General features: G+C 38.6%; 2 protein-coding genes across 2 annotated transcripts; both read right to left on the bottom strand.

Annotated features, from left to right (window-relative positions):
* Positions 1-268: 268 nt before the first annotated feature.
* LOC145990412 (uncharacterized) lies at positions 269-5,693 on the bottom strand. The gene is made up of 2 exons (XM_083126107.1): positions 4,434-5,693; positions 269-298 (listed from the first exon to the last, which is right to left on the bottom strand). Exons 1-2 carry the CDS (start codon positions 5,691-5,693, stop codon positions 269-271), a joined length of 1,290 nt encoding a protein of 429 aa, XP_082982233.1.
* A 2,572-nt stretch (positions 5,694-8,265) lies between these two features.
* Positions 8,266-8,802, bottom strand: LOC145990411 (uncharacterized). The gene has a single exon (XM_083126105.1). The coding sequence runs from the start codon at positions 8,800-8,802 to the stop codon at positions 8,266-8,268; it is 537 nt and encodes a 178-aa protein (XP_082982231.1).
* Between the last annotated feature and the right edge of the window lie 3,060 nt (positions 8,803-11,862).

The following is an 11,862-nucleotide window of genomic DNA, read 5'->3' as shown; positions in this document are numbered from 1 at the left end:
TGGACTTGGTTGATTTGAATAAATTATTTATATTATTTGAATTATTATATCTCATTTGAATATTCCATTTTTAAAACTGAAAAGTATTTCAGAGGATTGGACCAATAGCAGGGATGGAAGATTGGTAGTAATGCCAGTAGAAGCAACTTTTTAATCTTATTTTACTTATTTATTTATTAATCCTTTATGTTGAATTGATTCTCTTTGGACTATCGATCAAGTGGGTTCTGCAACTGTTTCTGAGCTTTTGAGAATAATGCCACTATCTTCAGGCTAGAATCACTTCTTTACCTTTACCCTGAAGATGAGAGTAAATTCAGATCTAGGAACTTCTGAGACTTTTGTAGAATTCATGTGGTCAAGGAGAGAGAATCTGTTCATCATTTGCCTACAGAAAACTTCGGCTTATTATAGTATTGTATGTGTTCATGAGTGCAATTTGTGATTTATTTGTTGCATTGTGAGGAACATAAAGTGAAATTATTATTTTTTCAATTCAATTACAGATATTTTTGTAATTTTTCCTAATTTAAGTAATAATAATTATTGTACTAACAAAGTAGTCTCATTATGGAAATGTATTTCCATAAATGCTAAAACATTGAAATTTTATGGTTTGAGGGCTATGCTTTCCTTTCTGCTTTCTATTATGTTATTCACAGGGTTCCTGAATATCTGAAAAACACTGAGAATTTGTTTTTGCTTGGAAGGATTGTAAACATATTTCACCTTTTCCTCATAACTGTTTTTCTTTGTGAATGTATCATATCCTTACAATGCATTCGCGCGCGCACACACACACACACATACATATTGTAGTAAATGGAGAGGTATAGTTTCAAGTCCACTTTATGTTCAGATAGGCTAATTGGGGCTGGACCTAAGTTTTGAAGTGGAATCCAAACCATTACATTATGCCTCCATCAGGGTATTGATCTCAGGACTCGATCACAAGGTAAGAATACTAGCATTGTGCCCATCAGAGGGGCCTGGAAGTCTCTAATAAATTAATTAAAACATTGCCTTCAAGAACATGTTAATTTTGTCCAATGAAAATGTATGTCATTGCTGGTTATGGAGTTGCTGGTTGCCATAGAAATGCTATGTTATTAATAAGTTGTAATTTTTATTTTGGTATTTTTGTTTCTTTCTGCATATTGGGTTAAATGTGATAATGATTATAAATGATGGATTGGGTATAATAAATACAATGATATACTCATGTATGAACTGGGTTTTATACCTGGCACCTCTAGCTTTATGGGACGTTAGCTCACCAGTCCACTACAGAAGCCAGAAGGGGCTCTAATAGTACAGAATTTCCCCCCAGTCAAACAGGTAATTTTTACTTTCTAACTACTGTCGACTTCTCCAAGAGTACGTAAATCAATTGTGTGTTGTGCAAGTGTAAAATTTTCTCTAAATGCCTTAGTATCGTGGAAAACGATGAACTGTGCTGCCAAGGAGTGTTTTAAGCACATACATTGGCAGTGAAATTGGAAATTTTATACCTATGCCAGAACAAAATCAATCATCAATATGTAATGTGAAAATAACTTTTTGACATTGAGTCTGGTCAAAAAAGTATAATTTTTTACATTATGTAAAAAAAGTATTCCATCTAAATACAGCCAAATATTGTTTAAATTACGGCATTATGCCGTATTTTTAAAAAAACAATCTTGTTAAAATTACGGTATATTACAGTTTAATATACAGGTATCTGTAAAAAAAATTACGGTCCCCGTAATTTTTACGGTATCCGTATGGCAACGAGAATTGACGGCCTTAGCCCGTTTTTTCTACTGTCAACTTTTTACAGTGCAGTGAATGAGAGAGGTCACCTTTACCTTTGTTTTTCTTGAAAGCTTCCGCCCCGTAGTGGTCATTCTAACACGTTACGAAGCCAGGTGACCTAATTGTGGTCATGTCAATGTTTCTTTATCCTCTTTAATTCATTCTCCATACATTCTCATCGTCAAGATTAACACAGATCAGAACAAATGAGACGAAAATATTCGAAATTTAAATTATATTTACTTGCACACACAGGTGTCAGAGATTCATTTATCTGGAAAGCCAAGACTGGAATTAACTACAACCATTCCTTTGGTTAGACAACAAATAACAATGGTGTTTTCCTCGATGATAGAAAGTCCTGCTCCAAAAAAAAAACAAAAAAACTAAGTTGGCAACAGTAGAACGTACCAAACTGACAGTCGCTGAAAGTGCGGAATTCTGTCGTCTGTTCACGGCACAAACGTCATATTGACCCGAAAATTATGGGGATCTTCTTCCCCTTTTCACCTCAATTGCAAAATAAATAAATAAATTTAAAAAAAAAGTTTTGAAGAATTGGCAACAGGACTCGACCACTATTCGTTGGATTTTCGCGATGTCTCATGATTGGTAGGTCTTCCAGGAGGTGTGTGCAAAAATCACTCGGGGGTTGAAAAAATACAAACAAAAACGAAATGAACAAAAATCTAGATCGATGACATCTGGTGGGCGGGAAGGGATATCGTACTGATATCGTACATACATAATTATCGAACTCATGACCGGTAACAACACTTTTGAAAACGTCACGCCACTAACAAGTAAAGAAGCGGCCTGGAGAAACATTGAACCACTCTTCATGACATACCCGCCCCTCATTTATTTTTACAGTTTCAAGCAACTAATGGAAATTATCGCACGTTTGTGCCTACCCTGCTAGCAACTCTACGCTTCGCCATTGGAAACAACCACTACTACTAGTGAATGGTTAGGTGAATTTTCAGAGATAACACAGCCTTTGTTCGAAACGCATTTTAAAATGTTATTTCACATGACGGCTTGTCATGCACAATCTTTTAAAATAATTGTCATGCGTTGATATCACTGGTGTGCACTTTTCCTTCTTTGTTTTCCTTTGTTATGAAAATGCTCTACACAGCGGGTGTGCCATTATTGTATAAAGAGAAGACTGGGAAACCACAGTCCACTGGTTCTAATGTTTGGTAAGATCTCTCATCTGTCACGAGCCGGAAATAAAATACCGTGTAATCAGAAACGCCAGACGCCCCCGCGTGACGAGAGGTTGCCAAGAGACTCTTGATCGAGGGAACGAAGCGCGAAGTGTGTTGCGAGTGACAGTGTTAAGTCGGTCCGCGCCATCGAAATTTTTTGGGGGGATATTTTCCTTTATGTAATATAAAATTCAACATTTATATACTTACTTACTTACTTACTGGTCGGCGCTACAGTCCATGTAGGTCCTTGGCCTTCCTGACTACCTCTCTCTATTCATCTCGATCCTCTGCTTTTCTTCTCCATCCTTTAACTCCTAATCTTCTTAGGTCCTCTTCCACGTCCTCTATCTATCTTTTCCTGGTCCTACCTCTTCTCCTTCTCCCTTCCGGTTTTCCATTGAATATTTTCTTGACAACCCGTGCTTCTTCCATCCTCTGAACATGCCCAGCCCATCGTATTCTACCCTGTTTGATCTTCACTACAATATCTGGCTGGTTAAATAATTCCTGTACTTCAATATTTGTTCTCATTCTCCATCCCTCTTTATCTCTTACCGCTCCAAATATCCTTCTCAGTATTTTCGTTTCCCACCTTAACAACCAATCTTCCTCTCTTACCGACATCACGCAACTTTCTGAACCATACATTACTATGGGTCTTAATATTGTTGTATATATTTTAATTTTTGTGTTCCTACTAACATTCTTAGATTTAAACACATTTTGCAAAGAAAAGTAGCATCGATTTCCACTTGTTATCCTTTCCTGTATTTCTATAGCTGTCTTCTTATCTGCTGTTATTATTGAGCCCAAATATTTAAAGGCTTCCACCCTTTCATATTCTTTTCCATTTATTATTATGTAAGGTTCTCTTCTGCCTCTTTCTGGATTTCCCATCTTCATATATTTTGTTTTATTTGTGTTCACTTCCAGTCCTAGTTCTTGAGCTTTCTCTTCTAATACTTGATAACTCTCTTCCATAGCTTGCTTATTCCTTGCTATTAAAGCTACATCATCTGCATATGCTACTATTTGCGTTTGTCTATTTAATATTGTTCCTCCAGGGTTGATTGGTAGTTGTCGGATTACTTTTTCCGATGCTAAATTAAATAGTATTGTAGAAAGTAAATCTCCCTGTCTCAGTCCTTTCTCTACTTTAAACATGTTTGTCATTTCCTGTTCTACTCTGACTTTACGTTCCGTTGTTTTCATTGTCATTTTTGTCAGTCTTATCAATTTACTTGGAATCCCAAACTCTTTCATTATACTGTAGATCTTATTTCTTTCCAAGCTGTCATATGCTTGTTTAAAATCAACATATAGTTGGTGAAGTTCTTTTTTATACTCATAGAACTTCTCCAACACTTGACGCAGTAAAAATATCTGGTCCATCGTGGAGCGATTTTTTCTAAATCCTACTTGGTAATCTCCCATGATTCTTTCCATCCAATCTTCCAATCGTGTTGCTAAAATTTTACCAAATACTTTATAAGTTCCGTCCAGTAGTGTTATTCCACGGTAGTTTTCACACTTAGCTTTATCCCCTTTCTTATGTATCGGGCATATTATTCCTACTGTCCAGTCTCTGGGCATTTCTTCTTTTATCCAAACTTCTTCTATCACTTCATATATGGCCTTCTTCACTCCTTCTCCACCATATTTCAACAGCTCCGATTCTATGCCATCTTCTCCTGGTGCTTTATTATTCTTTAGAGACTTTATTGCATCTTTTACTTCCTTTAAAGTTGGTATTATCTCTTCCTCCTCTTCGTCACTAATTTCTTCCTCTTCATCACTTTTCCCCTCTTCTTTATACTCCTCATTGGTTCCTTTAAGTAATTCACAGAAATACCCCTGCCATCTTTCCATCATCTTTCTTTTGTCTCCAATGAGGTTTCCTTCTTTATCCTTGTAGAAAACTGCTCGGGGTTGGTATCCTTTCTTCAGATCTCTTGTTCTCTCATAAAACTTTCGTATATCATTTCTAACTTTCATTTCATCTAACTCTTCTATTTTATTTCTCTCAAACTGTCTTTTCTTAGCTCTACATGTCTTATCTGCTTCTCTCCTCTTTTCTCTATATTCTTCCACTACTTGTCTTGTTCTCCGTTTAAGCATCCTTTTTCTGGCATCGTTTCTCTCCTGTATTAATATTGAGCATTCTTCATCAAACCACTGTTCTCTCTTCTTGTTTTGTTTCTTTCCCAATGTATCCTCTGCGGCCTTACCTATTACTGTTTTTAGTATTTCCCACTTACATTCTAGTTCTCCTTTATCCCATATATCGTTTTTGGTTTCTAGTGCCTCCATAAGTTTTTCTTGGTATTCCTCTCTTACTCTGGTATTCCTGAGTTCCTCTACATTATGTTTCATGTTCTTACTTTCCTTTTTTGATCTTTTCACATCAATTTTCTGTCTATACTTGATTCTCACTAGATGGTGGTCTGTGTCACCATCAGCACCTCTACAACTACTGATCTCCATAATATCTGTGGCATGTCTCCTGTCTATTATAACATGATCTATTTGGTTTTTTGTGCGGCCGTCTGGATACACCCAGGTCTCCTTTTTATGTCTTTTAATTACCATTTCCTTACTGCTTGCAAAGTCTATCAATCTCATTCCGTTATCATTGCTTACTTCATGCAGGCTTTCTTTGCCAATTATGCTTCTGTACATCTCTTCTCTTCCTATTTTGGCGATTAAGTCCCCTAATATGATTTTTACATCGTGTCTTTGTACATGATTTATTTCTTCTTCTAATTTTGAGTAAAAAGCATCTTTCTCCTCCTCCTCTGCTTCTTCTGTGGGGGCATACACACAAAACATTGTGATATTGAAGAATTTTGCTCTAACTCTGACTGAGCACATCCTATCATTAATTGCTGTAAAGTTAATAATACTTGGTTTAATAGACTTTTGGATTAGGAAACCTGTACCATTATTACCAGTTTCTCCTCCACTATACATCAGTATATGTTTTCCAGACGTTATCGTTCCTTGTCCTTTCCAGCGTGTTTCTTGTAATGCTAACACTTTCACTCCATATTTTTCTATTTCTTCTCTTATTTCTCTCAGCTTTCCTGGTCTCTTCAATGTTCTTACATTCCAGGTTGCGAGCATTATATCGGTTTTCCTTCTCATTAACCTTTTCTTTCGCCGGGTCGTCAACAAATTATCCGATCTCCTCCGAGGCAATCTTGTGGTATCCGTAACAAGTTCTTTTGACGGGGTAGGAGAGTTAACCCTACGCCCAACCCCCAACCTGGAGGACCAGGATTTATTTAGGGTTTACTCCCCTAGGTAGGTTGGTGTTGCTTTGCCTTCGGAGCCCTTCCTACCCCTTGGTTTTCTGTCAAGGCATCCTTCCCTTAGCCTTTGGGGATCCCTCCCCTCCCTGCAAGGCAGCAGGGGCTGTGCTTATTTAATGGCGGCACTTCTTCGCCATGTCACAGTGTTGTCTTTGGGCATTTCTGGGTTTTAATGGGTGTGATCCTGCCACAGATCACTCCCTCCAGACCCTGATAGCACTGCCGCCTCGGTCCGGGACTGCTTATTTGGTTATTCGCAGCTAATCAACATATCTGATGGCCATTCGCTATCCGCCCCCTGCGACCTGCCCAGTAGCTGAGGCCCGCCCTGGGCAACATTTATATATTATTTCCAAAATAAATGTAAAGACGTTTACACTTTACACAATATTTAATCCACTAGATGAAGAAAATGAAGTATTTGGAGGTAGCGATGATGACCACAGGTGGGTTTGTTATGTCCAAGCAACTTATTTTTTTGGGGGGGAGCGATTTTTTTGTGATGGAAATTTGATGTGAAACAGTATAGTTTTTGGCACAAGTTGAATTATGTTATTAACTATCCATTGCTGTTACATAAATAGTAAATTCTAGACTTCCAATGAAATTGTAACAGGTAATATTATTATTAAGGAAGTGAGGATATCCAGCTCTTACACATTGGGTCTTAAATCGACACGTGGATTCTGGTGGGGGATTGAAGATTAAACGGGGGAGGAGTGCAATATCCGACTATTGAATATCATTGTTAAATCTTAGATTATTGTGGCAATTTTAGTTAGAGGGGCTGAACATTAAATTTTTTTGGGGTGGATATCCAACTCTTGTGCATTAATATTAGAGTAGGGCTGGGCGACTCTGAACGATTTCGAATATTTTCGGTTGCAGATCGATAAGGCGTAGTTGAAAATAAAAACTTTTGCATTTACTGGAATCCAGTATATTTCCTCTAAAGTAGCATGAAACATTTCTACAAAAATGCAAATAGTTTGTCCATTATAACAAAAAATGTTGCATAACTTGTTTCGTTCAGAGCCACCCCGATAAGCGGGTGACTCTGAACGCACGGCGGGTGAGAATGAACAAGCTAAAGAAAAGTAAAAAGCATGCACAAAAGACACGTGTATATTCTTGTGCTTGTGCAAGAAGTCATGGTTAATGGTTATTAAATGGAAATTGAAAAGAACAAATAAATCCAGGACACACACAGCCTAAAGACTAGGGTATATTGATGCAACCATTCTGCATCGACAGCATGCAAATTGTCCGCTGCGTCCTGCACCAACACAGATCTCATGGAACCAGACGTGACATGTCTTGCATTGTATCCAGCCACCCAATGCTGATGAACCAGGGGAAAAGCAACCACGTCCACAAAATCCGCAGTTATCTTCCAACGTTTTGGTGCTGATGTTTGAGATTTTTGCATTTTCTCTGGTCGTCGTTTCTGTCCTAATTCGGCGCTGGTTAACTTCGTCATGTAGTCAGAGGATGTAAGCAAAGTTGCTTTATCTCGGAGGTTTTCACTTCCGGCATCGGCAATCCATCTGCGAAAGTTGGAGATGCATTTCCATCTAGTGGCATTTGACGCTTCTGAGCAGCACTTACCCTTGTGGATATGTCTCGTGTCAAATCCTCCTGATGTGATTGTTCTTCAGGGTCCTGAAGAAAGCATGTGAGTCGTCGTTTTATGTTAGCGTTGTCTCTCCGGATCTCTCGCCAGGTGAACTGGATGAGAGTGAAGGTTCAAACACGTGATCTTGAATGATATCAGGATTGAAGAGGTGAATCCCACAGACTTCGAAACCTTTCACTGCGTTACCTACAATGGCAGATTTTCCCCAGGCCTCATTAAAAATATGTCCGAATTTTAGTTTTGAAAGTTTTCGGCCCATGTGGTTTCTGATCCACCTATTACAAGCAGATGCTTTGAATACACATCAATCAAGAGGTTGGAGACGATGGGTGCAAAGTGCAGGCAAGCACAGAAGAACGATATCATTTTCTTCACAATACTGCAGCACATCAGTGCTTTTCGTATGACTCTTACGGGCATCTAAAATGAGGAGACACTTTCCTTGAATCCTGTGGCGTTGGAAATGATGGAGCCAACGAATAGAAACATCTTCTTTCAAATATCCACTCTCGCTGATGTCTACTACGCTGCCTGGAGGTAAACTATCTTGAAGAACATCATGTTTTCGAATTCCTCGAAAGACAACATAAGGTGGGACAAACACACCAGCAGCGCTGCAGCAAGCCATTGCTGATACGTTCTCGCCTATTTCTGCGCTATCAACTGTTACTAAATCTTTATTTCCTTTCTCAGCAACAACACGATTAGTTTTATTGTTCATTGGAAAACCAGTTTCATCTACGTTGTAAATAGCATCTCGTGAATTACTCAATTCACTCTCCTCCGGAGTTTCTTGCAAAAGATCAAAATATTCTTTCACAGTTTCCCTATTACAACACATAGCTCTAGCGAGAGAAAGTTCTTGAGGTTCTCTCAATGACAGAAGAGGATTCCTTCGAAAAAATCCCTGTAATCAGACCTTTCCAGCCGATCGTTTCTCGTTATTGAAGGAATTTTTTGGACAAGCTCTCCCTGCGTAGTCAAATGCTGCTTTCCTTACTTCATGTGGTGTAAATAGAAATCCTTTTCTGACAGCTTTAATAGATAATGATGCCAGTTCATGTTCTTCATGTTTTGTAAAAATAGGCTGCCCACCAGGTTTAAGTTCGTTATTGTAATTCTTAAGCCACGAATGTAATGTAGCTTTTGGTTTTTGATACTTAACCGCAGCTCTTGATAAGGAAATTGCGCCTGCCGAAATTTCGGTAATTGCTTCTGCCACGCATTCATCACTCCACCTTTTGTATTTTTGTCCGTTCGATGCTTTCTTGTTGTGCCGTGTCATCTGTAAAACCGAAAAACAATATTAGAAAAACTGTTGTTACCCTTTCGGATTCACCCGCCAGCGTTCAGTGTCACCCCACATTTGCCGTTCAGAGTCACCCCCAATGCATTGGTTCATCAAAAACTTACTTCAGTTGCCAAGAGATTGCAAGAGAAGTCTAGGCACAATACTTTTTCACAAAGAACACTTCTTGGCGACCGCCAGAAAACTTCCAACTGTTGCACCATGTTCCCTCCAAAATTATTCCTTATATACACAACCAAGAAAGTTATATCGCAACGGTTCTGCAACAATAGTACTTACATCGAACTATAAACTATTCCTGTTCTCCTATGAAACACTGTGTCATTTCAACAACAACAAAACACAAGGACTAGTAGATGTGCACCTTGCACCTCAAAAACTCTCAGCTCCAACTGCGTGATTCTACTCTGCAAACAGTTGACAAACGCTAAAACGTTCAGAGTCCCCCATCGTTCGAAGTCGCACGCCCTACTCTACGTCTGAGATTGTAGCGGAAAATGTGGTTTGGAGATTCTTTTCTTTTGGAGGGAGTAATATCTAGGTGGAAGAATTGAATATTAAATTTGAGGCGAGTAGAGATGGAGCTCTTAATAGAGTGTAAAATCTTACATTGTCAAGGGATTTCTTTAGGGTTCGGACATTATATTTGGTATTTAGCGATATGGTATGCGCACGTTTCGGCGCCGAATATGGGAAAAAAGAGAAGCTGGAAAAGAGTAAATATCGATGGATCCTATGAAAGTATTGACGTCCCATTAAATTAATATTCTTGCAAGCCTGCAAAGAAATGTATATAAAAATTTTCTTGCTCGCTTCGCTCGTAATGTTACGTTACAAAAATGTGTGGCTGGCATTTTCGTCATACAATTGTGAAGAATTATACTGTAGCTACATTACAAGACATAAACAATATTCTCGATATTGATTAATAATATAATTTCTTAAAATATTATGTTTAGTGTCGGTATACCGCTTAATTTAAAGCAGGTGAGTCAGTTTGAAGATATGGTTCTATTAGCAATATTACTCTATTATTGCTTCTCTGTAGGTATGCTGCAATAGTTGTACTAACTATAGTAACGCCTTGCACATTAGTCGATATAACAGAAAAATAGTGTCAAATTCCTATTTATTGCAGGGTAATTTTGCTTTAGCAAGTGAAATTTGCACTCAAGATGAAATCCATGTAATTATTGCTATGGATTACTAAAAAAAATGTAATTACCCCAAGCAGAGGGGTGAGTTCTTTGAAGGAGGCACCTTATTATATTCTTGCCCCGGCCTTAGGAATTTCCAGCTAGGGTTCTGTAATTTTCGATCTTAAGTTGTGTAAGACTTTGTGTTAAATACCCAAATGTGGGTTATTGAAATCTTGTTCTCCAACCACAAACACTGTTTAAATACATATTTATATAATTATGACATTATGCTAGCCTTCCGTTATTTCGAATATTTGAACAATTAACAAATATGGACAGTTTAACAGGCTATTGTATTCAAATAAAATTAGTTATTACGTACTCACCAAAATATTTTGAGGCGTAATGCATCCGCGGTCTAGCCGGGAGATGGAAATCTCTGTTTAAGAAGGACGGGCAGATCAAGTATCGTGCTCAATAAAGCTTAAAAAACGTTACCTTCAGTAGACAAGCTATCGTAATTAAATACTTCATGTGGATTACCACATGATTTGGGGGGGACGCATGACGAGATTTGGGGGAATTGCGCCATTGACCTTGGGGGGGTTGGGCACTCCTGGATGGACCGATACAGTTCCACGTCGTGACTCAGCCGAGGAACCACGAAGGAAACCAAGTACAGTGGTGGCACTTTGGATTTATCATTATCAGTGTTTAGATATATTGCTGGCTCGTGCGTGATCTTCCCTCCCCTTGCTTGTGCGGATTCTATTGAATAGAATCCGCGGCCGCTACGCCACTGTTTGGATTGGACCAACGGAACGCACTTCCACGATTCCCGCTGGCCGGTTAGCGAGGAGACAATGCTCTGGAAGTCGCCTGCAGCCCGCGGAGCCTGAGATTGCAAGCATTCCGCCATGTCATGCACCTGTTTACTTTATTGGGAGTACAAAATAATAATTAATATATCTTGCCATATTTGAGACACACACGTCAAATTTCTCTATTTTTATCAAATGTGGTACATTAAATCTGTGCAACAGGAGGGACGAAAGGGGATGCTATCCACCAGCTAAGAATAATTTCATAAAGCATCCCCCCCCCCTACAGCTAGGATAATTTGCATAAGCATGATCCTCCACATACTTCTTCAAGTTGATCCCAAACTCGAACATGGAAATTCGCAGCTAGGAATTTTCACTTCGAACATTGCAGATCACAGAATCGTAACAAATTAGAAAAGTAGAACTGGTTAGATAGAAATGTGCAAGAAATTTCAATATGTAAGAAATATGAACTTCACAAAATACGTAATGGTGACATTTAACTCATACACCCTACGAAACAGTAAAGGGGGTACTAGCTCTTAGGTAAAATTAATAATTGCTCCTGGACTCCACGTCCTACTGAGCGAGTTTTGGGGCCCCTTTGGAGTAAAACGTAACAAGTGTGG

This window comes from Lepisma saccharinum, chromosome 7 (assembly GCF_977018435.1).
Source record: "Lepisma saccharinum chromosome 7, izLepSacc3.1, whole genome shotgun sequence".
NCBI lineage: Eukaryota > Metazoa > Arthropoda > Insecta > Zygentoma > Lepismatidae > Lepisma > Lepisma saccharinum.
The sequence above is the reverse complement of the archived record's forward strand: the minus strand, read 5'-3'. Positions and strand labels throughout refer to the sequence as shown.

Coding starts and splice junctions, on each gene's coding strand:
- LOC145990411 (XM_083126105.1), bottom strand. CDS start 8,802: ATGTGTTGTAATAGGGAAACTGTGAAAGAATATTTTGATCTTTTGCAA.
- LOC145990412 (XM_083126107.1), bottom strand. CDS start 5,693: ATGTACAGAAGCATAATTGGCAAAGAAAGCCTGCATGAAGTAAGCAAT. Junction 299..4,433: donor GAATCATGGGAGATTACCAA/GTAGGATTTAGA, acceptor TCTCATCTTCAG/GGTAAAGGTAAAGAAGTGAT.